Source organism: Salmo trutta, chromosome 4 (genome assembly GCF_901001165.1).
Source record: "Salmo trutta chromosome 4, fSalTru1.1, whole genome shotgun sequence".
Classification (NCBI taxonomy): Eukaryota; Metazoa; Chordata; class Actinopteri; order Salmoniformes; family Salmonidae; genus Salmo; species Salmo trutta.
In genome coordinates this window covers 61,883,126-61,910,859 of record NC_042960.1, presented here as the reverse complement: position 1 = coordinate 61,910,859, position 27,734 = coordinate 61,883,126, and the positions used below count along the sequence as shown (strand labels likewise).

The 27,734-nt window shown below is 43.2% G+C and overlaps 1 protein-coding gene and 1 long non-coding RNA gene across 9 annotated transcripts in view; one reads left to right on the top strand and one right to left on the bottom strand.

Annotated features, from left to right (window-relative positions):
• LOC115192794 (pleckstrin homology domain-containing family A member 7) overlaps nt 1-1,118 on the bottom strand; it is a 173,833-nt gene extending 172,715 nt beyond the window's left edge. For 3 of the 8 annotated variants that reach the window (XM_029751652.1, XM_029751654.1, XM_029751655.1), the window contains exons 1-3: nt 950-1,116; nt 755-831; nt 519-576 (exon numbers count right to left, since the gene is read on the bottom strand). In XM_029751652.1, coding sequence (XP_029607512.1) covers nt 519-576; nt 755-831; nt 950-1,032 — 218 coding nt within the window. In that variant the 5' untranslated portion in view covers nt 1,033-1,116. Of the gene's footprint in view, nt 1-518; nt 577-754; nt 832-949 lie in introns of all 8 variants that reach the window. The other 5 variants (XM_029751651.1, XM_029751653.1, XM_029751656.1 and 2 more) reach the window with 5 other exon arrangements.
• On the top strand, nt 536-27,734 carry LOC115192797 (uncharacterized). Its single transcript, XR_003877992.1, has 5 exons — nt 536-600; nt 25,074-25,237; nt 25,901-26,004; nt 26,106-26,175; nt 27,350-27,734. It is a non-coding gene; the product is annotated as an uncharacterized LOC115192797 (long non-coding RNA).

Sequence of the window (27,734 nt, the reverse complement as noted above, 5' to 3'; positions counted from 1 at the left end):
TGCAGACGTTTTACAACATCCCCAACTGGAGACTTTGATCCTATAAACACACCTCTGTCAGCAGTACCACAGAGGCATGGCATGCAATCCAATAAAGACAAAACGTAGTAGGCCTGTTATCCAACAGTAGGCTAAGCTACCAATACAGTCCCTGGTAGGGTCATTAGCTGGTCATGGGGACAGCCCCATACCAGCGTTTTGTGCACGTTTTGGTTTTTGTCCTAGCACTACACAGCTGATTCAAATAATCAAATATTGATTATGATTTCGTTATTTTAAAATCAGCTGTGTAGTATTAGGTTAAAAAAACAAAACGTGCACCCACTGGACCGAGTTTGGAAACGTTGCCCTATACCTTTAAATTCACACACCAGTTAAGAAGTCTGCTGTGTTGACGAATGAGTAGGCTAGAGGGAGCCATATGTAGGTATCCTAAACCGCAGTACTGCACTCAGGTAATAAGCCACTCACGACAACCGCCCAACAGAATAAAGTCGACTTCAATTGCTTTCACTTACTTTATGAAGTAGCCGGCCCCTTCGTCCGTGAAACCCTCTTCCCATCCTCGAGGTAAATCTGCAATGGGCGAGTAGAAATAAGGTGCGTTACCTTGGAGAGTAGGCGCCTTCCGTGAAAGTTTTCTGCTTCATTGGGCTATATCAACAACTCACAAAAATCAACCCGTTTTATTCTGCAAAGTAAACAGCACCAATAGGCTGCTGGTCAAATGCATTAGAGACGAATACATGCATACCTGACCGTATCATATGTCCGGAATTGACAGGTTCACCCGTTCGCGGATGGAGCCAAGTAGTGGTGCTCGTTTCATCGCTGCCAGAAAGACAAAAACACCTGTTAGAGGCAAGAAACACTAGACAAGCGAACTCTCATTAAAGATACAAAAAGAACGACCACATTTGTATGTCGCCGAAGCACATATCCGACTCACTGAACGAAAAACACCCTGCCATCTCCGCAGACACCGAAAGACCATTGCTCAGGTAAGGTGTCGCGCCCGAACGGCGCCGCCATGATCCCGTTTTGAAGTCCTATTTCGTTCACTCTCCACTACATGGTCTCCAAGGAGCTGGAGCCCAATGTTCACCGCTAGGGCGAAGAGACTATTAAAGGGGAGGCCTTTCGGCCAGTCAGTTGACGGATAAATGAGTGAGTACTTTCCTTCGCCGATATAAAATAGAATGATGCATGAATTACAATTATTCAATTGGAAACAAAGTTACAGCGGCTTTGCATAATATAAGGTTTTTGTTGGTATGGCCTACACGTGTAGTGCAAATATTTCAATGATTTAACAGGAATTGCGACTGTAGTATTAGGGTCTATTTCCATATTATCCAATTTAGAAATGGCCTAATCTGCTCGAAGTATTTTTAGAGGTATTTCTTAATTTACGAGTGTCCCCATAATAATCTGTGCATGGGAATCTATGCAATTAGACATCAAAGCCAGAACCAGTTCCAAACAAAAATTAAATAAATACAACCGGTTAAAATTAGGCTAAAACAAGGAGTACAAAAATGTAACTAAAACAAATGCTCTCCTCTGTCCTTGCTTCCAACTAGTAACTAACTACTGCTTCTTCTATTCCTTTTAATGGAGGTTGGCATCCAACAAATTTTGCATTACCGCCACATAGACTGGTGTATACTTTGCTTGAAAATAAAACAAATACCCTACCATCTAACCCTACACACTAAAAACCTGGGGCACAACATTGGTTTTAGAAGTGGAGGAGACAGAACCAGGTGGGTGTCTGAGGGTCCTCCCTCAGAATTTCTTTGGGTATCTAAAGCTAATTTCCTACATTTCTACACAATCTACACTGACCCCTTTGTGGTCACTTTTATTGTAAAAAATAATATATGTTTCTAAACATTTCAACATGAATGTGGATGCTACCATGATTATGGATAATCCTGCCCATATCGTGCAGTCCTATGTCGAAATTATCTCAAATATATGCAGAAATGTAACAGTATAAAACAAACAGAATGGAGAAAGACACATTGAAATCACTTATAATGTACAGTTGAAGTCTGAAGTTTACATACACCTTAGCCAAAAATATTTAAACGTTTTCACAATTCCTGACATTTAATCCTAGTAAAAATTCCATCTCAGGTCAGTTAGGATCACCACTTTTATTTTAAGAGTGTGAAATGTCAGAATAATAGTAGAGGGATTTATTTCAGCTTTTATTTATTTTGTCACATTCCCAGTGGGTCAGAAGTTTACATACACTGTTAGTATTTGGTAGCATTGCCTTTAAATTAGTCAAACGTTTCAGGAAGCCTTCCACAAGCTTCCCACAATAAGTTGCGTGAATTTTGGCCCATTCCTCCTGACAGAGCTGGTGTAACTGAGTCAGGTTTGTAGGCCTCCTTGCTCGCACACGCTTTTTCAGTTCTGCCCACAAATGTTCTATAGGATTGAGGTCAGGGCTTTGTGATGGCCACTCCAATACCTTGACTTTGTTGTCCTTAAGCCATTTTGCCACAACTTTGGAAGTATGCTTGGGGCCATTGTCCATTTGGAAGACCCATTTGTGACCAAGCTTTAACTTCCTGACTGATGTCTTGAGATGTTGCTTCAATATAGCCACTTAATTTTTCATCCTCATGATGCCATCTATTTTGTGAAGTGCACCAGTCCCTCCTGCAGCAAAGCACCCCCACAACATGATGCTGCCACCCCCATGCTTCACGGTTGGGATGGTGTTCTTCGACTTGCAAGCCTCCCCCTTCTTCCTCCAAACATAACGATGGTCATTATGGCCAAACAGGTCTATTTATGTTTCATCAGACCAGAGGACATTTCTCCAAAAAGTACGATCTTTGTCCCCATGTGCAGTTGCAAACCTTAGGCTGGCTTTTTTATGGCGGTTTTGGAGCAGTGGCTTCTTCCTTGCTGAGCGGCCTTTCAGGTTATGTCAATATAGGACTCGTTTTACTGTGAATATAGATACTTTTGTACCCGTTTTCTCCAGCATCTTCACAATGTCCTTTGCTATTGTTCTCGGATTGATTTGCACTTTTCACACCAAAGTACGTTAATCTCTAGGAGACAGAACACGCCTCCTTTCTGAGCGGTATGACGGCTGCGTGGTCCCATAAGCACCCTGCGTGGTGTTTATACTTGCATACTATTGTTTGTACAGATGAACGTGGTACCTTCAGGCGTTTGGAAATTTCTCCCAAGGATGAACCAGACTCGTGGAGCTATACAATTTTATATCTGAGGTCTTGGCCATCATGTCACACAAAGAGGCACTGAGTTTGAAGGTAGGCCTTGAAATACATCCACAGATACACCTCCAATTGACTCAATTGCTGTCAATTAGCCTATCAGAAGCTTCTAAAGCCATGACATCATTTTCTGGCATTTTCCAAGCTGTTTTAAGGCACAGTCATCTTAGTATATGTAAACTTCTGACCCACTGGAGTTGTGATACAGTAAAATAATCCGTCTGTAAACAATTGTTGGAAAAATTACTTGTCATGCACAAAGTAGATGTCCTAACTGACTTGCCAAAACTATAGTTTGTTAACAAGAAATTTGTGGAGTGGTTGAAAAATGAGTTTTAATGACTCCAACCTAAGTGTATGTCAACTTCCGACTTCAACTGTATGTGCTGCCACCCTAGCGTCACGCACTACTCAAAAAGCTAATTCAGATCTTTTATTATTTAAAAAAATACCATCCATAACGTCCTTATTTATATTTTTTAAAAGTAATTAAAAACGTGATATGATATTTTGGCCATATCACAAAGCAATATGGAAAATATACAGTATTTCACATCGGTTTAGATGGTACAATAATTCTCCACACAATACTTGTTTTGCCACATAAGCTGAAATTAGACCAACTATTAGAATTTTAGCAACCAAGAAATGGCAGTGATTTCTGCACAGTGTGCCTTTTTTAAATGGTTGCTTATGTTCATATTTAAGTAGTGTCCCTAGCACACTCTCTCACATTTTACACATAATGGGGAATGTTTTAGTGAGAATGTGCCATGCTCCTCAATTTTATTATCATCCAATGGCACAATGGTTACTATTAGTTTTCACAAATATCTCAAGCACAATGAAAGGGTACTGAATTAGCCAACTGCATAGCTCGCACTGCAACATGAAGAGCTGCACAAAGATATTTTGGAATCTCTTAAGAGAATCTTTGGAAAAATGGAATGAGGCCTTCTTTTTAAAACCCTGGGTCGTTAGTTACAAACTAGACACCCACCAGCTCCTCTGTGCATGAACTTTCAGAGTGGTTGTGTCTGAATAACCATACTTGCATCCTAAATAGTAGGCCGTTTGAGTATGCAAAAAAGTTTACTAGTACTGTATGTGACGTTTCAAAAATCGAGTATTTAACTAGGGAAGTCCGTTAAGAACAAATTCTTATTTACAATGACGGCCAAACCCTAACCCGGACGACGCTGGGCCAATTGTGCGCCGCCCTATGGGAGTCCGAATCACGGCCGGTTGTGACAGCCTGGAATCGAACCAGGGTCTGTAGTGATGCCTCTGGCACTGAGATGTAAGTGCCTTAGACTACTGCGCCACTCAGGAGATCAGATGTCATACTCATTTCGGCTTCGATCAATTAGAAATGGGGATGCGCTCCAAAAATCAACGAATTCGCGCATGACTCATTCTCAGTATGCGAAAATAGAAAGTGTTATGTGAATTTTCTAAAATAAAGTACGCTTTAACCTCTACGGGCCACGGGGGCAGTATTGAGAATTTTGAAAAAAATATGTGCCCATTTTTAACTGCCTCCTACACCAACTCAGAAGCTAGGATATGCATATTATTACCAGATTTGGATAGAAAACACTCTGAATTTTCTAAAACAGTTTGAATGGTGTCTGTAAGTATAACAAAACTCATATTGCAGGCAAAAACCTGTGAAAAATAGATTTTAAAAAAATGAGAATTTTGTGACTGTACTATTTAGTGTCATTGTTTTACAGATACCACAGTGAGAAAGGATTCAGTTCGCAACTCCTACTGCTTCCACTAGATGTCAACGATCTTTAGAAAGTTGTTTGAAGCATCTGTGATGAATACAGACCGAATTAGAATGCTTACAAGTTGACACGTCATCACTTCATTTTTTGCGCCTGCGCATAAATCTGAGAAGAGTGTCTTTGTCATAATCGTTTATTCTAGACACTTGATAGGTTGTGTGAAAATATTACTGATGTTTACTGATGTTTCACGTTAAAAATGGACCAAAAGATTAATGCTAAACAACGTTTGACATGTTTGAAGAAACGTAAATAGATTATTTACTAGGTTTTCTTTAGCTTTTCGGCGTGACTTTACACTGCCCACCTCATTTTGTGGGAGCCTACTGAACGCTAACTATTTGGACATAAATTATGAACTTTGTCAAAAGAAACCACATTTGTTCTGGACCTGGGATCTCTGGCAGCGCCTTCTGATGGAGATAATCAAAAGTAAGGGGATATTTAGAATGTTATTATCGATATTAGATGATGCTAATGCTAACGGTATAGCTTAGCTTAGCTTATAGCTTATTGTTGTTAGCATAGTACCAAGTTTATTGCAAAATGTGATTTCCCAGTAAAGTTATTTTGAGATCTGGCCATTCGGTAGCAATTACGAGATGATAATATATTATTCTTTGAATGACAATATTATAATTTACCAATGTTTTCGAATAGTAATTCCGTGATTTGTAATGCTAGATTCACTGGGAGCATTCAAGCCGAAAAAAATTCTGAATTTCACCGCGACTGTAAATGCTGTTTTTGGATATAAATATGAACTTGATGGAACTAAAAATGCATGTATTGTATAACATAATGTCCTATGAGTGTCATCTGATGCAGATTGTCAAAGGTAAGTGCATAATTCTAGCTAGTTTTCTGTCTGTTGATGCCCTTCTTTGAATTGGCTAAACATTACACGCAGCTATTGTCAATGTACTCTCCTCACATAACCTAACTTTATGCATTCTCCGTAAAAAGCCTCTGAAAATCGGACAGCGTGGTTAGATTTAGGAGATATATCTTTCAAATGGAGGAAAATAGTTGATTATTTGATTATTTGAAATGATTACTCTTGCAGTTTTGAATTCCCCGCCATGGTCACATGACAATGAATCCCAATACCGGGATAAGATCCTGCCCCCTGGCCTCAACAGGCTAAATGCCAGGATGTTATACTCATTTCAGAAACAAACAAAAACATGTAAAATCCAAGTTTTGGACTGCACTGTCCCTTTTTAAAATAATATTGTGTTTATTTGTTTGATTCAAGTTCTATTTAGAACGTGCTTCGACTGGTAAAAATCTTTTGGGTGGTCTTCCAACTTGGAATTACAACTCAAACTCGAGAATTATCATAGAGCTCTGACTTGTCAGTGATCTTCAGGTCAGATATCATGATTTTTCCCAGTCTGAGCTCATTTTGTGTCCGAATTCCCAGTTGTCTTGAACGCACCAAAAATAGTATGTTTTCGGCAGAGGGCATACTTTTTACTTAACAGCAGTGGAGGCTGGTGGGAGGAGCTATAGGAGGACAGGCTCATTGTAATGGCTGGAATGGAATCAATGGAATGGTATCAAACACATCAACTATATGGAAACCACATTTGACTGTTCCATTTATTCAATTCCAGCCATTACAATGAGCCCTCCTCCTATAGCTCCTCCCACTAGCCTCCACTGATAAACAGTGTGCTAAAATGTTATGATTAGTAAACAGTATGCAGTTTAGTAGGCAAGACAGATTTCTGAAACGGCCACAAACTTGAATAATGTATAATTATTATAGCCTACCATGTTCCATCTGAAATAAGCAGTGAGTGAGATGATAGATCTGTATCACCAGATAGTTTGAGACATCGTCTGCATCCCAAATGGCACCCTATTCCCTACATAGTGCACTACTTTTGACCAGAGCCATATGGGCCCTGGTCAAAAGTCGTGCATTATATATAGGGAATCGGGTGCCATTTTGGACGCAACCATTCTTTGATTCATGGTCGCCGTAGGACCCCTCATGTTAACCCTGTCTGTTGGCCCCCACGTGACAAAATTAATGGATATGTCTGTTTCTTTACAAACAGATAACAGTAGGCTACATGCCCCCCAGACATGCCATAAGCATTTTATTGCCTTGCTTTCCATACAACCACCGCACAATGATTGTCACCTATGTGAATGTTATATAAGAGTTTAAATAAACTCAGTGCTATTCTTTCCATTTCCCATGCATTAGAATACGCACACGTGGTACATGTATTTTATACCTTCAATTGGCCATATACAGAACATAAAGCCCCCAGAACACAGCATAGAAAGACAAACATGTTTTGAGCCTTGTCAGGAAACATGCGGTCATATGACAAGAGTGAGAGATGTGAGGGCCTTTGTCAGCTTGTTCCTGAGGACAAGGTAACTTGTTTTTTTCCATCATACTGTTTGTGACATAACAACTTTATGAAACCTAGTGTTTTGGAATTCCAAGTCTGGAAACAAAGGTCCACCTGCCCTATTTTTGGCTTTGTGAACACATTGTGACTTTGGACCTCTTGAGATAATTGGAACAAAATCATTATCATCCCAAGTAACTTTCTCCTCCGTTGACGTTCTCACAGCCGAGGTAATCTCTTAGCAACAGCTCGCTGGTGAATCACAGACTCTACTTGACTGAATCAAAGAGTACATAAACTCCTTCAGCCTTTAATAATAATAATTAATTACATTTCTATAGTGCTTTTCATAACAATCTGACAGCACTTCTAAAACAAAAAGCAAACTAGCAATACATCATGTGTAGCCTAGCTATAGTTAGCTTTTATTCTGTGGGTCTCTGCGGCTCCTTACCCGGGGGTGGTGAATTAAAGGCCTTATGTTGTGGTTTGTGTGAGTGAAGACTGGAGGCATTCGGTGGCTTTGATTTCCTCTCCTCTCCCCTATTGGGTTGCAGTGGGCAGCAGTGTTCACACAGGCACAACAACAGCAAGAACAAAAGAAATGCCTGACACGGCAAGATGGGATCAAGGGCAGAGAGAGGTTATGGTAGCTGCAGAACGCAAAGTCTTATAAAGTGTGTGTGTGTGTGTGTGTGTGTGTGTGTGTGTGTGTGTGTGTGTGTGTGTGTGTGTGTGTGTGTGGTCTTCATCGTTGTTGTTGTGGCTCGACAGAGGACCCCCTTATCCATGACACCGTACAGTGCACATTAGAACGCTTAGCTCAACAGTGATGGCTCTAACCCTCAAAGTCACACGCGCACGCGCCAAATTCGGGTAAAGCCGTTCGTATTTACCCTCGTCTCCACATCCTATCATCTGGGACAATAAAGCATTTGGCTAAACTCATGTCTTTTTAGTCCATGGCCTAGTTTGATGCAACATGCAGCAATTTCTGATTGGGAAATTAGCATGCAGTTAAAGTGCACCATAATTGTTCAGTTTGGCATGATGGTGTTTGCAGGACACATTGTATATAATGTCTCATATTACTTTGGAGTTGTTCCATCCAGTCTAGTTTTACGCCTTATCCTTATCTTTGGAAAACGAACAACTGAGGTGAATGCAAAGTTCATTGCATATTATCCGGTTCCATTCCGATAGCCTACTGCTGAAATTCCGTGGTATTTCAAGGTGAGTCCCTGCTGTTCTGAGGTAGAGCAGCAGCATTATTAGTGTTGCCTCGGGATCTCTCATTCTGGGAGAGGTCAGGTGCTGAAAGACAACATCGTAAAGGCAAAGGTTTCTCTGAGGGTAAACACACATGCCACCTGACAAGGAACAGGATCAGGAAACATGAGTAACTAAGAGCTTTGTTTACCCCCTTGTATACTGTATGTTCCTGACCATTACTTAGTGTAACTCTAGGGACAAGGTTTTTGTAGATATTCTTAGAAATAAATCCTAAAAGAGGGGGAAAATACAGTATGTATTTTTACAGTATAAAATACAATATTTATTGTACAGTATGCATTTTTACAGTATGAAATACAAAATGTGATGAGGTAGCCCGAGTCCCAGTTGTCATTGTCATGCCATAGGAGTTGGCAAGAGAGCACAACCAGTTCCGGGATTCAGGCGAGGGATCATAGATAAAATCCCTGTGGTAGGGATGAGCTAGGATTGTTAAGAAACAGAGCACTCTATCGTTTAGCTCCTTAGGAACGGTATTCCAGGACATTATTGATTCTTGTAAAGCCCTTCAAGCTTTGTAACAACAGACAGGTGAGTATTGTCTGGCTTCTGCCTGGATTCCATTACAGGGTGTCCATCAATTAGAAAGAAGAGCGGGAGAGAGTGTGTGTGAGAGATGGTGAAAATAGTCATTTAATTAGACTAAAAGCAGCACTTGTAGAGTGAGGCTGTGCCTCCACATCACATATCCAAGACAAATTTAAAGCCAAGTCCATTTGTGGGCTTCAACAAATGGACCGCTCACAGTAGATAGAGTGCGCCCTTGTGCTGGAAGTGAATTACTTTTCCATGTTGCTCTTTTACCTTCTAATCACTTATTGTAGTGTCTTTTACCGTGTCTGTCTGGAACTTGTTTATCGATTTAGATGGGGCAGTTGGAGTGCAGTCCTTTGTTTGAAACAGTCAGTCGATTGGTTGGGCCAGAGGGCTATCACTTAAAGTATAAGGAAGTACTGTACATTTGTCAGGCAAGTATTTATCAATAGAGCACTAATGATTTACATAGTTATCGCCTGCTGTATGATGCCCAATAACATCGGATCATATCAGTAGGGAAAGTATGATACAATTCATGTGAGGCAACTTTCCAAACCAGCAGTGTTGGGGAGTAGTGAACTACATGTCGTTTAACTAGTAATTTAATTACATTTTGCAGCCAAGAGACCAGAGGTGGTGGAATGACGTGCTCTGGTTCGGGTGTAAATTTCAGTATAACCTGAAGGTAGGGAGGGGCAGTTCCCCTTAGGCTCCGTAGGCAAGCACTATGGTCTTGTAGTGGATGTGCGCTTCGACTAGAAACCAATTGAGTGTTCAGAGGAGCAGAGAGACATGGGAGAACTTGGGAAGGTTGAACACCAGATGGGCTGCGGTGTTGTGGATAAGTTGCGAGGGTTCGATGGGACAAGCACGGAGCCCAGCCAACAGATTTGCGGTAGCCCAGACGGAATATGACGAGTGCCTGGATTAGGACCTGCGCAGCTTCCTGTGTGAGAAAAGTTTGTTGTAGAGCATGAACCTGCAGGAGCGAGTCACTGTTTTGATGTTTGCAGAGAACGACAGGATGTTGTCCAGGGTCAAGCCAGGATTCTTTTCACTCTGGGAGGGGGAGACCGTGATGGAGAGGTCTTTTCAGAATGTAATTACTTTTTTTGCTATGTAGCGGTGTAGCTAACTACTGGAACTACACACTACTGTTTTTGCAAAAAGAAGTAAGCAATTTCCTTTCTTCTTCGGCATCAGACCTGCCTCATTCTCCCTTGAAACATACTTTGTGTTTAATAGGCTAAATTACACATTCCGTTAACATCTGACTCCAGAGTGATTTGTTCTTACAATGTGTAGTGTGATGTTTCAGATGTAGAAATGATAATGTATCACAAGGTAGTTAACTACTTTTTCAAAGTAACTTTAGTTAAGTAAACTATATTTTTCTGAAGGGTAGCTTTAGTTTAGCTTAACTTGTAGTGTATAGTAATTGGTAGCTTGGTAAACTATATTTTCAGAGCAGCTTCCCCAACACTGAAAACCAGTGCATTCAGGAAAATTAAAGGGTAGGAAGCGAGTGAGTTTTTACTCACCAAAGTAGCACACTGGTCAAAGACTTTTAACTTAGTTGTCGTCACATTCTGATTACCTATAACTACAAACATTATTTTTATTTTATATTAATTAACTTCTGGATATCTTCTAAACTACCCACAATGCACTATTTCTCAATGTCATATGGAGAATCTACTCTGTGTTAGCTAGCTCGAGCTGGCTAATGTTAGCCACTACCCATGCATACGAGTGTTGGCAGTGGTGAGCTACAATCCATCTATAGTGAGGTGTGACGTAAACAACCAATCAGATTCCCCACACATGGGGGCCGCGTGATTCAGCTCGGCTGCTCCAGTCTAGGCAGATCTGACTTCTCCTGCACCACCAGCAGGCTTGCCTATGGCTCAAAAGTAAAGTGGAAAATCATTCCTGTCTAATTGTTTAGTACCTTGTCTCTTCTTTGTATCTTCCATCCTCCAATTTGTTTGGTCAACTTTTTTGACCAGTTCTCCTCAAAGTAGGTTACCAGAGATTATCAAACTAGGCTTAGTACTAGCCCGCTACAGTAGCTGACTCACTGCTCTTGTGATCATTTCTATCTGCTGGAGCCTTACTCTGATCGCAGTCTTATTGTTGATTCTTCCCATTGTCTCCTGTGCCCAATGCTGCCTCTGGAATCTATCTACATTGGATTTACCTCAGTATATCGCTATTGGATTAGCGGACTCTCCCTAGGCTGGTGAAACAGCCTCTCACTCTGAAATGCCTTTTCTTGGCTCTTCTTTGGTAGCTAACTCGGCCGTCAATCGGTTAGACTCTGCTCTCTCTATTTTATCTCCACTGGCTTTTTGTTGTGTTCTATGGGTTCCTGACAGTGTTAGACTAGTTTTGTTGTTCTCTGGCTTACTACTTAGCTATGTTGACCATGATAGTTGGCATATATCGGTAACATTATTTTGATAACCAGTTAGATGATGTATTTAAAAACCTTGGTTTACTTTAATGTAGCTGTAAGCTAGGTGTTGATAGCAACTGGCTGACCCATGCAGTAACGTTAGCAGGCTGGCAGTAGTGTAAAGTACTTAAGTAAAAATACTTTAAAGTACTACTTGAGTCGTGGGGTATCTGTACTTTACTATTTATATTTTTAACTACTTTTACTCCACTACATTTCTAAAGAAAATAATGTACTTTCTACTCCATACATTTTCCCTGACACCCAAAAGTGTTTGCGTTCTTAGGAAACTATGCAGTATTTTGTTTTTATGTATTATTTCTTACATTGTTACCCCAGGAAATCTTAAGTCTTAATACATACAGCCAGAAAGAACTATTGGATATAAGAGCAACGTCAACTTACCAACATTACGACCAGGAATACAACTTTCCCGAAGCGGATCCTCTGTTTGGCCCAGGACAATGGATTGGATCCCAGTAGGCGACCCAAAACAACGGCGCCGCAGAAGGGCAAGATGGAGCGGGGTTCTGTTCAGGCTCTGTAGACGGGCACATCACTCACGAGTATACTACTCGCCAATGTTCAGTCTCTTGACAACAAGGTAGACGAAATTCGAGCAAGGGTTGCCTTCCAGAGAGACATCAGAGATTGTAACATTCTCTGTTTCACGGAAAAATGGCTCACTCGGGATATGTTAGTCGGTACAGCCACCCGGTTTCTTCACGCATCGCGCCGACAGAAAAAAACATCTCTCTGGTAAGAAGAAGGGCGGGGGTGTATGCCTTATAATTAACAAGTCGTGGTGTGATCAATACAGTGTCATGACTGTCCTGATCAGGTCAGGGTACAGGAGACCACCACCCTACAGATTATCTCCCAAACCCCCAACAGAGGAGGAGAGATCTAGGGGTCTGAAGATGTGGGGGTTTTATGACACCTCACGCCCATAATAAAACTTAGGCCACAGAGAAATTCCTTTGTCCTAACAATGGAGAACTGGCCTCAGAACATTAAACATGCAATAAAGGGACTTTGGAACAATGGTTTCCGTCAGCCACAATGGTGGTCATGACGAGAGGTGGAATATTAAAATGTATGTAACTTTTGTATTGTTTTTAAAGGTTAAGAGATGACGTTATTATGAAAACATTGTACCTTTAAGAGTTTTCCCAGTATATGCCTGATGTTTATACATTGTACGCTGTTTGGAAAATATCCAAATCAAACAGAATGTTTTGGTAAAGATGAAATGTGAAGTTAGTGTCTAAAATCGGATTTTTAGCCAAATCTAAGCCTTGCCCCCTTTTACTTGGTCCACCCAGAGAATTGCCCTAAAGGCGGTTACACCCACTTCTGACCCGAGGGTATAAGACAGGAGAGTGAAGAATTAACATGGGAGACTAATTGACCCCAAGCTGCAGCTAAGGTCTAACAAAGTCGACGAACCCCAAAACGAAACACAAGGTTGAAGACAAAGAAATCTTTTTCTACACGAGCTACGGACGAGTAGCTGTGTCTAAGCGGGTGAATTCAAGCCGAACCACCCAGCCTCCACTCTCCATTGAATCGTGGTATCGACCCCGTTCGGGCCGAAGCTGTGAGCTCTGAGCTACAGAGCTGTCTGTCCTCAGAAGACCCCTTTCAGATCAAGGGTGAGGGATCAGACCATTTAGCCAAGAAGGACACTGACATCGTGAGGACAACCAGAGAGTTGCGCCGGAGAAGTGCATCATTTAGAAGCCTAAACGACCCACGCGGAGCTTCCCACCTGAGACCTCCAACACGTAATTACATCATTATATTCTGACCCATAAGAGCGGCAGTTCGGGGCGAGGCTAGTTAAATAAGCATGGCTGACAAATGAACCCAAATGTATATTTCTCTCGTGTACTTCCTTTATTTCTCTCTCTTTAAAATCCCCATTTTGGGTAACAAGCGCCATAGTGTGTTGGCCCGTTATACTAAGTCCTAATCAATAGCTAGACTGTGTTTTGTGTATGTGTATTTTTATCATCATTTTAGCTTGCTAGTAAATAAATAATCAACTAAGATTGGTGTGGTAAATTCAGTGGTAAAGCCCGGGTCCGTGCAGATTCCCGGATTATACGACGTTCAGATTATGAGACTGTAGAGGAAATTGATTAATTTAGCGACTGTTGTAATCGATATTCTGATATCCTTTGAGTTAATTTGGGAAATAGAAACTCAATCAAAACAAAGTTCCCATGGTGCCCCAGGTTAATGAGTTAATAATTGCTTGATTCATTGCTTAATTCATTTAATCACGCAATTATAAACCGTTAATCATTCGATGAGCAACAGTCGTCACATTAACTAATACAACGTCACGACAACAGCATACAGGAACTCAAGTCCTTTTGTTCACCTGACCTAGAATTCCTTACAATCAAATGCCGACCGCATTATCTACCATGAGAATTCTCTTCGATTATAATCACAGCCGTGTATATTTCCCCCCCCAAGCAGACACCTCGATGGCCCTGAAAGAAGTTCATTCGACTCTGTAAACTGGAAACCACATATCCTGAGGCTGCATTTATTGTAGCTGGGGATTTTAACAATGCTAATTTGAAAACAAGGCTCCCTAAATGTTATCAGCATATCGAATGCGCGACCCGGGTTGGCAAAATTCTGGATCATTGCTACTCTAACTTCCCTCGACGTATGCAAAGCCCTCCCTCGCCCTCCTTTCGGCAAATCTGATCACGACTCCATTTTGTTGCTCCCAGCCTATAGACAGAAACTAAAACAGGAAATGCCCATGCTCAGGTCTGTTCAACACTGGTCCGACCAACATTGGTCCGACCAATCTGATTCTACACTTCAAGATTGCTTCAATCACATGGACTGGGATATGTTCCGGATAGCCTCAGACAACAACATTGATGTATACGCTGATTCAGTGAGCGAGTTTATTAGCAAGTGCATCGGTGATGTTGTACCCACGGTGATTATTAAAACCTCCCCCAACCAGAAACCGTGGATTGATGGCAGCATTTGCGCAAAGCTGAAAGCGTGAACCACTGCTTTTTATCAGGGCAAGGCGACCGGAAACATGACCGAATACAAACAGTGTAGCTATTCCCTCCGCAAGGCAATCAAACTAACTAAGCGTCATTATAGAGACAAAGTAGAGTCACAATTCAACGGCTCAGACACGAGACATATGTGGCAGGGTCTACAGTCAATCACAGATTACAAAAATAACCAACCCCGTCGTGGACCACGATGTCTTGCCCCCAGACAAACTTAACAACTTCTTTGCTCGCTTTGAGGACAATACAGTGCCACTGACATGGCCCACTACCTAAACCTGTGGGCTCTCCTTCACCGCAGCCAACGTGAATAAAACATTTAAACGTGTTAACCCTCGCAAGGCTGCCGGCCCAGACGGCATCCCTATCCGCGTCCTCAGAGCATGCGCAGACCAGCTGCCTGGTGTGTTCATGGACGTATTCAATCAATCCCTATCCCAGTCTGCTGTTCCCACATGCTTCAAAAGGGCCACCACTGTTCCTGTTCCCAAGAAAGTTAAGGTAACTGAGCTAAACGACGATCGCCCCGTAGCACTCACTTCCATCATCATGAAGTGCTTTGAGAGACTAGTCACCCTAGACCCACTCCAATTTGCTTACCGCCCCAATAGGTCCACAGACGACACAATCGCAATCACACTGCAGACTGCCCTAACCCATCTGGACAAGAGGAATACCAATATAAGAATGCTGTTCATCGATTACAGCTCAGCATTTAACACCATAGTACCCTCCAAACTCGTCATTAAGCTCGAGACCCTGGGTCTTGACCCCGCCCTGTGCAACTGGGTCCTGGACTTTCTGACGGGCCGCCCCCAGGTGGTGAGGGTAGGTAACATCTCCACCCCGCTGATCCTCAACACTGGGGCCCCACAAGGGTGCGTTCTCAGCCCTCTCCTGTACTCCCTGTTCACCCATGACTGTGGCCATGCACGCCTCCAACTCAATCAAGTTTGCAGACGGCACTACAGTGGTAGGCTTGATTCCAACAACGACGAGATGGCCTACAGGGAGGAGGTGAGGACCCTCGGAGTGTGGTGTCAGGAAAATAACCTCACCCTCAACGTCAACCAAACAAAGGAGATGATCGTTGACTTCAGGAAGCAGCAGAAGGAGCACTCCCCAACCACATCGACGGGACAATAGTGGAGAAGGTGGAAAGTTCCTCGGTGTACACATCACGGACAAACTGAAATGATCCACCCACACAGAGAGCGTCGTGAAGAAGCCTCAGGAGGCTGAAGAAATTTGGCTTATCACCAAAAACACTCACAAACTTTTACAGATGCACAATCGAGAGCATCCTGTCAGGCCGTATCACTGCCTGGTACGGCAACTGCTCCGCCCACAACCGTAAGGCTCTCCAGAGGGTAGTGAGGTCAGCACAACGCATCACCGGGGGCAAACTACCTGCCCTCCAGCACACCTACACCACCCGATGTCACAGGAAGTTCAAAAAGCTCATCAAGGACAACCACCACCCGAGCCACTGCCTGTTCATCCCGCTATCATCCAGAAGGCGAGGTCAGTACAGATGCATCAAAGCTGGGACCGAGAGACTGAAAAACAACTTCTATCGCAAGGCCATCAGACTGTTAAACAGCCATCACTAACATTTAGTGGCTGCTGCCAACATACTGACTCAAATCTATAGCCACTTCAATAATTAAAAATGGATGTAATAAATGTATTTACATTTACATAATTTAGCAGATGCTCTTATCCAGAGCGACTTACAAATTGGTGCATTCACCTTATGATATCCAACCACTTTACAATAGTACATCTATATCTTTTTTTGGGGGGGGGGGGGGTTAGAAGGATTACTATATCCTATCCCAGGTATTCCTTAAAGAGGTGGGGTTACAGGTGTCTACGGAAGGTGGTGATTGACTCTGCTGTCCTGGCGTCGTGAGGGAGCTTGTTCCACCATTGGGGTGCCAGAGCAGCAAACATTTTTGACTGGGCTGAGCGGGAACTGTGCTTCCGCAGAGGTAGGGGGGCCAGCAGGCCAGAGGTGGATGAATGCAGTGCCCTTGTTTGGGTGTAGGGCCTGATCAGAGCCTGAAGGTACGGAGGTGCCGTTCCCCTCACAGCTCCGTAGGCAAGCACCATGGTCTTGTAGCAGATGCGAGCTTCAACTGGAAGCCAGTGGAGTGTGCGGAGGAGCGGGGTGACGTGAGAGAACTTGGGATGGTTGAACACCAGACGGGCTGCGGCGTTCTGGATGAGTTGTAGGGGTTTAATGGCACAGGCAGGGAGCCCCGCCAACAGGGAGTTGCAGTAATCCAGACTGGATTAGGACCTGCGCCGCTTCCTGTGTAAGGCAGGGTCGTACTCTGCGAATGTTGTATAGCATGAACCTACAGGATCGGTTCACCGCCTTGATGTTAGCGGAGAACGACAGGGTGTTGTCCAGGGTCACGCCGAGGCTCTTAGCACTCTGGGAGGAGGACACAATGGAGTTGTCCACCGTGATTGCGAGATCATGGAAAGGGCAGTCCTTCCCCGGGAGGAAGAGCAGCTCTGTCTTGCCAAGGTTCAGCTTGAGGTGGTGGTCCGTCATCCACACTGATATGTCTGCCAGACATGCAGAGATGCAATTCGCCACCTGGTTATCAGAAGGGGGAAAGGAGAAGATTAATTGTGTGTCGTCTGCGTAGCAATGATAGGAGAGACCATGTGAGGATATGACAGAGCCAAGTGACTTGGTGTATAGCGAGAATAGGAGAGGGCCTAGAACTGAGCCTTGGGGGACACCAGTGGTGAGAGCACGTGGTGCGGAGACAGATTCTCGCCACGCCACCTGGTAGGAGCGACCTGTCAGGTAGGACGCAATCCAAGAGTGAGCCGCGCCGGAGATACCCACTCGGAGAGGGTGGAGAGGAGGATCTGATGGTTCACAGTATCAAAGGCAGCAGATAGGTCTAGAAGGATGAGAGCAGAGGAGAGAGAGTTAGCTTTAGCAGTGCGGAGAGCCTCCGTGACACAGAGAAGAGCAGTCTCAGTTGAATGACCAGCCTTAACCTGACTGATTTGGATCGAGAAGGTCATTCTGAGAGAGATAGTAGGAGAGCTGGCCAAGGACGGCACGTTCAAGAGTTTTGGAGAGAAAATAAAGAAGGGATACTGGTCTGTAGTTGGAAGTTATAGTGGTAGAAAGTGGCTTTAGCAGCAGAAACAGGAGGAAAATGTAGAGGAGGGAGTGAAAAGATGCCAGGTCCGCAGGGAGGCTAGTTTTCCTCCATTTCCGCTCGGCTGCCCGGAGCCCTGTTCTGTGAGCTCGCAATGAGTCGTCAAGCCACGGAGCAGGAGGGGAGGACCGAGCCGGTCGGGAGGATAGGGCACATGGAGAGTCAAAGGATGCAGAAAGGGAGGAGAGGAGGGTTGAGGAGGCAGAATCAGGAGATTGGTTGGAGAAGGATTGAACAGAGGGAAGAGATGATAGGATGGAAGAGGAGAGAGTAGCAGGAGAGAGAGAGCGAAGGTTGCGACGGCGCAATACCATCTGAGTAGGGGCAGAGTGAGTAGTGTTGGAGGAGAGCGAGAGGGAAAAGGATACAAGGTAGTGATCGGAGACTTGGAGGGGAGTTGCAGTGAGATTAGTAGAAGAGCAGCATCTAGTGAAGATGAGGTCAAGCGTATTGCCTGCCTTGTGAGTAGGGGGGGACGGTGAGAGGGTGAGGTCAAAAGAGGAGAGGAGTGGAAAGGAGGCGGCAGATAGAAATGAGTCAAAGGTAGACGTAGGGAGGTTAAAGTCACCCAGAACTGTGAGGGGTGAGCCATCCTTAGGAAAGGAACTTATCAAGGCGTCAAGCTCATTGATGAACTCGCCAAGGGAACCTGGAGGGCGATAAATGGTAAGGATGTTAAGCTTGAATGGGCTAGTGATTGTGACAGCATGGAATTCAAAATAGGAGATAGACAGATGGGTCAGGGGAGAAAGAGAGAATGTCCAATGCAAATCAATTTATAACATTTTTGACATGCGTTTTTCTGGATATTTTTGTTGTTATTCTCTCTCTCACTGTTCAAATAAACCTACCATTAAAAAGATAAACTGATCCTTTCTTTGTCAGTGGGCAAACGTACGAAATCAGCAGGAGATCAAATACTTTTCCCCCCACTGTATATACATATAAAGTGGGTAAAACAATATGTTAACAGAGCCTCCTGAGTGGTGCAGCGGTCTAAGGCAATGCATCGCAGTGTTGCGGCGTCACTACAGCCTGGGGTTTGATCCCAGGCTGTGTCACAACCGGCCGTCACGAGATTCCCATAGGGTGGTGCACAATTGGCCCAGCGTCATCCGGGTTAGGGGAGGACTGTTTAATAGTCTGATGGGGGGACTGTTTAATAGTCTGATGGCCTAAAGATGGAAGCCGTTTCAGTCTCTCGGTCCCAGCTTTGATGGACCTGTACTCTCTTCCTTCTAGATGCTAGCGGGGTGAATAGGCCGTGGCTCAGGTGGCTGAGGTCCTTGATGATCTTTTAGGTCTTCCTGTGACACCGGGTGCTGTAGATGTCCTGGAGGGCAGGCAGTGTGCGCCCACTGATGCTTTGGACTGACCGCACCACCCTCTAGAAAGCTCTGTGGTTGCAGACGGTGCAATTTCCATACCAGGCGGTGAGACAGCCCGACGCTCTCAGGGGAAGCTTGTTGCCTGCTAAAGTAATCCAGAACTAATCCTTTACTAATCCAGCCACTGTTTGTTTAATGAAACCTCAGTCTGCCATTGCTTGGACAAGCTTCAACATGGACCTCCCTGAGAGACAGGATCCAGTGTGTGTGTGTGAGAGAGACAAAAAATAGAAGAAAATGTGAGCATGAGAGAAAGTGACGAGCAGAATAAATAATGTGATCGAGACAGACTGACCCATTTGGTATACATGGATTCTCTATTGTTTAATCCTTGATTTTCCCCACCTCCAGCTTGGTAGGAGACAGTGATGTCTGGGGGCATTTGCCCAGCTCCACAACTTTGCATCAGCAAAACCGTTGGGAGTATTTATTTCGAGATGCTCGAAAGGTAAAGCATTTCAGAGAATTTAACAGCCACACCAACACGCTCGCGCACACACTTTCGGCACAAATTTCCCTATTGTCTCTTATGTAAATGTAGTGTGAATAATGCATGCACTTGCGACTTACGTAACAGTGAAATTTCCAAGCAGCCCTGAAGGAACCTTTTCCTGTCTTGTGCATCACAATACAAATATACAATGTGTACCACATTACTAACACAGATAGTTTGATGCTAAACTTTTATCTCTAGAAAACAACACCATCTCGCCAATTGTTTTAAATAAAAACTCTTACATTCTGGCTCATTATTAGCCATTAGCAAAGACCTAGGGGACATTACTGCTATGTACTTCTTTATCGCTTCACTTGTTGGATTGAAAGTGAAGCGACCCCTTTGTGTTACTCGGGCCCCCTCTGCTGGCTGTTATGTCATGCCAGTCACTCTGTACATGATGTACAGTAGATGCTTGGTTACGGAGTAGGGTGAAGTTGCCCCTAACATTTTCAGCCAACTTACAAGCAAATACTTTTATGAATTGGTTACAAATCAACTTGCAAGGTTGCTAGCCAACTAATGGTAGGCCTCCCAGCCTGCTAACGTTATGTTAGCACTGCATGAGTCAGCCAGTTGCTATCAACACCTAGCTTACAGCTACTTTAAACTAAACCAATGTCTTGGAAATACAGAAGGCCATCTAACCAGTTATCAAAGATTGTTAGCTATATGCAGTTCTTAGCCAGACAGCTAACATTAGCTATTTAGCCAACTAGCTATTAGCCTAGCCAACCACCATGGTTATGGTGGGCAAGCCAGAGCCCAACAACTGGAGACTAGCTCGAACACTAACACAATTAAAACAACCGCAGATCAAAAGCAAAGAAAGAGCAGAGACTTACAAACTGATGGCTGGGGCCCATCTGATGGTAAAACGTTTAGCTCTGTCCTGCAGTCAGTGACCAAAAGTGCACTCTTTGGCCTCATGGGTGGATTGTTATTAATATTTTTCATAATTAATAAAGATTATTACAAAAAAAGACATTGGGTGTTTCTATTTCAAACAGTTTTGTTATTTCAGTCTTCTGTGATGTATAGAAAGTTTTTAATATTCGAATGCAAACTCAATTGAATAAATTTGAACTCTATCGGACATAGTACAGGTGTCTTCTTTTTTTCTAAACCAATAACCATGTGTGTGAGGTGTATACTTCTGTTTCAAAGTAGATTTTGTTTGACTGACAAGAATCACTCTGTGTGACCCTGATTTAGCCCAATGTAGTGAAAGATTAGGAGTGCAGGATGAGTTAGCTACCAATGCCGGGGGAGGCGGGCGCTTCATCGGGCCGAGGGAGAGTCAATGAGGGAAATCCAATAACTAACTATAGAGCGAGGAAAAAAATGTATTCCCGATGTCAGTCATCTCGTGCGCTAGACAGGGACACACTCCAACAGTCAGACATAATTTACAAACTAAGCATTTGTGTTTAGTGAGTCCTCCAGATCAGAGGCAGTAGGGATGACCAGGGATGTTCTCTTGCTAAGTGTGTGAATTTGACCATTTTCCTGTACTGCTAAGCATTCAAAATGTAACGAGCACTTTTGAGTGTCAGGGAAAACGTATGGAGTAAAAAGTACATTATTTTCTTTAGGAATGTAGTGAAGTAAAAGTTGTCAAAAATATGAATAGTAAAGTACAAATACCCCAAAAAACTACTTTAGTACTTTAACGTGCTAGAACTAAGCCAAGGTGGAAAAAGTTACAATACTCATGTAGCCTACTTCACAGAGAACATGCCAAAAAAGTTGACAAAACAAAAAGGAGATCAGATGAGGTTCTATGTTAGCCAGTTTGAGCTAGCTACCGAGCTAGCATACGAACTCTGTAGCAGATTAGATCATCCATATGACGTTGAGAAATAGTGCATTGTGGTAGTTTAGAAGATATCCAGAAATAATTTAATAAATATGCAATAACCCAAAAATATAACTACTTTTGTACTTATAGGTAACCAGATCATGACTAAGTCTTGGCCACACTGTTGTTACATTGGTGAGCAAAAACTCATGCTTCCTACCCTTTACACTGTTGGGGCTAGGGGGCAGTATTTGCACGGCCGGATAAAAAACGTACCCGATTTAAACTGGTTACTACTCTTGCCCAGAAACAAGGATATGCATATAATTAGTAGATTTGGATAGGAAACACTCTAAAGTTTCTAAAACTGTTTGAATGGTGTCGGTGAGTATAACAGAACTCATATGGCAGGCCAAAACCTGAGAAGATTCCATACAGGAAGTGCCCTGTCTGACAATTTGTTATCCTTCTGTTGCATCTCTATCGAAAATACAGCATCTCTGCTGTAACGTGACATTTTCTAAGGCTTCCATTGGCTCTCAGAAGGCGCCAGAAAGTGGAATGAGAGGTCTGCAGTCTCTGGGTGAAGTACAGCAGCTCTGTTTGTTACTGGCCTGCCTGGGGACAGTGACACTGGAGATGCGCAGTCACGAGAAGTCGCCATGGTTTTCTTTCAGCATTTGAATGAATACAATGTCGCCCGTTTGGAATATTATCGCTATTTTACGAGAAAAATTGCATAAAAATAGATTTTAAACAGCGTTTGACATGCTTCAAAGTACGGTAATGGAATATTTTGAAATTCTTTGTCACGAAATGCGCTTGCGCGTCACCCTTCGGATTGTGACCTGAACGCACGAACAAAACGGAGCTATTTCAATATAACTATGGATTATTTGGAACCAAAACAACATTTGTTGTTGAAGTAGAAGTCCTGGGAGTGCATTCGGACAAAGAACAGCAAAGGTAATCCAATTTTTCTTATAGTAAATCTGAGTTTGGTGAGGGCCAAACTTGGTGGGTGTCAAATTAGCTAGCCGTGATGACCGGGCTATGTACTCAGAATATTGCAAAATGTGCTTTCGCCAAAAAGCTATTTTAAAATCTGACACCACGATTGCATAAAGGAGTTCTGTATCTATAATTCTTAAAATAATTTCTGTATTTTGTGAATGTTAATCGTGAGTAATTTAGTAAATTCACCGGAAGTTTGCAGTGGGTATGCTAGTTCTGAACATCACATGCTAATGTAAAAAGCTGTTTTTTTTATATAAATATGAACTTGATTGAACAAAACATGCATGTATTGTATAACATAATGTCCTAGGAGTGTCATCTGATGAAGATCATCAAAGGTTAGTGCTGCATTTAGCTGTGGTTTTGGTTTTTGTGACATATATGCTTGCTTTGAAAATGGCTGTGTGATTATTTTTGGCAGGGTACTCTCCTGACATAATCTAATGTTTTGCTTTCGCTGTAAAGCCTTTTTGAAATCGGACAATGTGGTTAGATTAACGAGAGTCTTGTCTTTAAAATGGTGTAAAATAGTCATATGTTTGAGAGATTGAAGTGCTAATATCTCTGGCTGTGGTAGTGTTAGCTAGTTACATCTTTATGTAACAAGCATCTACGTCTTCCACATTGTTATCAATAGTACAACCTTAATGGAAACTTGAAAAACTTTACTTCACCAGAGCCTCTTAAAACCATGCAGCCACTTTGGGACTAGATACATTACATGCACAGCTACCATAGATAGTCTGGACAGCAGTGAAATAACAATAGCGAGACTATATACAGGGGGGTACGGATACAGAGTCAATGGGGCGGGGGCACCGGTTATTTGAGCTAGTATGTACATGTAGGTAGTTATTAAAGTGACTATGCATAGATGACAACAGAGAGTAGCAGTGGTGTAAGGGAGGGGGGGCTGCAAATAGTCTGGGTAGCCATTTGACTAGATGTTCAGGAGTCTTATGGCTTGGGGGTAGAAGCTGTTTAGAAGCCTCTTGGACCTAGACTTGGCGCTCCGGTACCGCTTGCCGAGTGGTAGCAGAGAGAAACCATCTATGACTAGGGTGGCTGGAGTATTTGACCATTTTTAGGGCCTTCCTCTGACACCGCCTGGTATAGAGGTCCTGGATGGCAGGAAGCTTGGCCCCAATGATGTACTGTGCTGTTCGCATTACCCTCTAGTGCCTTGCGGTCGGAGGCCGAGCAGTTGCCATACCAGGAAGTGATGCAACCAGTCAAGATGCTCTCGATGGTGCAGCTGTAGAACCTGTTTGAGGATCTGAGGACCCTTGCCAAATCTTTTCAGTCTCCTGAGGGGGAATATGTTTTGTCGTGCCCTCGTCACGACTGTCTTCGGACCATGTTAGTTTGTTGGTGATGTGGACACCAAGGAACTTGACGCTCTCAACCTGCTCCACTGCAGCCCCGTAGATGAGAATGGGGACGTGCTCAGTCCTCTTTGTCCTGTAGTCCACAATCATCTCCTTTGTCTTGATCATGTTGAGGGAGAGATTGTTGTCCTGGCACCACATAGCCAGGGTCTGACCTCCTCCCTATAGGCTGTCTCGCGTTGTCGGTGATCAGGCCTACCACTGTAGTGTCATCAGCAAATTTAATGATGGGGTTGGAGTCGTGCCTGGCCGTGCAGTCATAAGTGAACAGGGAGTACAGGAGGGGACTGGGCACACACCCCTGAGGGGCCCCTGTGTTGAGGATCAGTGTGGCGAATGTGTTGTTACCTACCCTTACCACCTGGGGGCGGCCCGTTAGGCAGTCCAGGATCCAGTTGCAGAGGGAGGTGTTTAGTCCCAGGGTCCTTAGTGATCAACCTGACACAACACACACACACACATCACAGGCTGGGAGCAGCTCATGGGCACTTAGGGGTACAGTACCTTGCTCAAGGGCACAACCGCAGTGGGTAGTATACAGAAATATTGTAGCTGGTAACCCTTTGGCTGACTGATCACTCCCTGCAGGTTTCCCGCAGGCAGCTCGGGGTTCGAATATCGGCTTGCCTTTCTAACCTCGAAGCTACTGCCTATTCATTCTCTATTCATTTTTATCTTTCCTCAGTTCCTTGCCTTTGTTTAACCATTTGACCTGGCTTATCAACCCTTACATCTAGGTATTTATTTTAGAAATGTTGGTGATCTATCCCTTAATCTCCCCCCTAGCAGTTAAGAGCGTTGGACCAGTAACTGATAGGTTGCTGGTTCGAATCCCTGAGCCAGCAAGGTGTAATCTGCCATTCTGCCTTTGAGCAAGGTAGTTAACCCTTAACAACTGCTCCCTGGGCGGCAAAGATGTGGCTGGTAAAAAATAGACATCTTACCCGCCAATACCAAAATCTTACCACATTTGGTGGGTGGCAGATGTTAATTTTAAGCCCTCCATAGGACTGTGGACACACCAAGTGACATGACAAAGCTTGAGCAGTAGCCTGATCTTGCCAGGCACATGAAGGAGACCGCGATCCAGAGGGCTCAGTGGTCCAGACAGAATGGGGCCAAGACAGTCGATAGTCCAAGAGTATCCATGTCTGCTGGATACTTCAGGCATGGTGGGTAAATGTATTTATTTTTACAAAACATTAGCCTTCAAATGTATTTGATTTTCTGTGATTAACTAGCCTGGCTGACAAAACCCACATGACTCACAGTGCAGGGAGAGCTGTGACCACACTGGTCTGGAAAGGAGGCTGATTGTCAATGCAATATTCACTAATAAATTGTTGTGACAGGGTTTGATTGGTTCTCACAAATGTTTTTTGAGACATTGTTTGGATTTGAAAATCCAACCATTGTAATAGAAAGGTGCAGCGCTGTGGGTGTTTGAGTGAGAGACACAGAGGAGAGCCAACCAGTAAAAGCACAGCCCACTTCATTAGCAACACATTGTGCTGACAACATCGAAGAGCCATTCCAGATTGAGGTCAGGAGGGCTTTGAGAGTCAGAGGTGTTAAACTGTTAGCCAGGTTAATGATTAACTGCAATGGAAAAGTTGTTTGTCTAGATACAACATAACAGAATCTTAAGTAATTTGTGGCAGTCTCACAATGTTTAGAAACAGCATTGGGTGTGGATACGGGGGGGGAAGATGTGGATCTTAGCAAGTGTCATACATTTTTGTGGATATGTATGTAAATGTCTGTTTTTGTCAATGTATGCTTTTGTTTGTAAAAACAAAATATTACAAAGAAAGTAATTGTCTGCTTTACTACAGATTGCTCAGGACTTCTACATTTTAAACCCGGACTGCTTAGGGAAACTCGGTCTTCAAGGACAAACTTTGTTTTGCAGGCCCAAGGTCTTCTCTTGGAAGTACAGGTATAGTTAGAAATGACCCTGCTGGTGGCACGGTACCTCAGATACTCATTCAGTTTTAACCTGAAACAATCAAGTTATTCACTAAACCTTCTTCTCTGCAGATACACAAGGTGACATCTTTTTAACATTTCTACCAATGGTCCTCCCAACACCAGTCTACAGGATGGGCAGGTAGACATTCCGATCCAGCTTCAATGAGACCAGAAAGTCCTTCATTGACTTGCAGCCTGTACATTTACAGTGCATTGGCATTGGGATATTGATGGGGAAATTAGATTGCATTTTGTAAACCTTGAATGAAGGGAACAGCATTCCAAAATCTGTTATGCATAACTGCACACTCCAAGACATTAGGTAGATTTCCATCCAATTTGCGACAGATTTTCATGTAAATATAAAAAACTCTGCATAACACAATATGAGCATTTTCCCGCCAGAGATATTTCCAACAAACTGACTTTTTGCGGATTAAAGGCTGTGCGTGATGACGTAGTGCACATAGAAATAACTTTTGCAGTGAAATTCCCATGTGCCAAATAAAAAAATGCAAGTAAAAGGGGTTTCCATCGCATTTTCAATTCTGCTGATGGTTTTGTCACAAACTGTTGCATTATATAGCAAATGTGCCCACTCTGGTCTTGGCACATGCGCTCTAGCCAACAGCTCGCACAAACAGTGGGGGTAGGCTACCTACATTATGAGATTATTATGGATAAGAGCAATATTTGTCAAACTGCAGCCAAGCATCAATCATAATGTCACCAGAATAATTTATTGGAAAGGAGCATCAAGCTCATGACCTTGCACATTCACCATCCTGTGAAGTTCATCATTGATTTAATCTGTAGTCTAATAAACTACATGCTTTCCCAAGTCGTAGTGGGAGGACCACACAACATATGATCACATGACTCCCAAGTTTACTTAAATATGATGGTTATTATATCAATATTTGCGCATAAAGGAGTTTCCACCGCCATTTCTCCCACAAGTAATTTTAATGACACAAAAAGATCCCACCAAGCCGATGAAAACAAATTGTCTGTAAGCATTTATAAAATTGTACCGGCATTTAGTGTTACTATCAGCCTGGTCGTGATTTCATGCGTCAGGTAATTCATCCACATGAAATGGTTGGATGGAAACGTGGTTAGTGTTGTGTAAATTAACCTATGAGCCCCAGACCCAAATAAATGGAAGATGTAGGCATCAAACGGATTGGGTGTTGATTCATGTAAATGGCTATAAAATATACAAAATAAATTGTATGTGATGGCATTGTCAGTGTGCCTCCAGGCTTTGCATAAGTCCTCATATTCTAAAATCAAATGATTTCTCTTAACAGGTTGGGACCAACATGGTTGAGTACCTGCACCAGGCGGAGGTGACGAGACACCACCCATTTGTGTTGGCTCTTGGGGAATGCTGACATTTTGTTTACAGTAATTAGTGGACAGGCATTGGAGCAAGGTACACTGCATGGGGCACTGGATGTGTGATTCAAGTCCTATTATGTGTTTGATATCAACTTTCCCACTGTGCCCCAGCATGGGAACTCCTAAAGACCACAGTGTATCAGCTGCCAGGAATCACATTTTTCACTGAACAATAGTGGATAAGTATCTGCTCTTGTGAGAAGTGACAGGAGTGAAGTGATTTCTCCCAAGGATGAGCCAGACTTGTGGAGGTCTACAATTTTTCTTCTGAGGTCTTCGCTGATCTATTTTTAT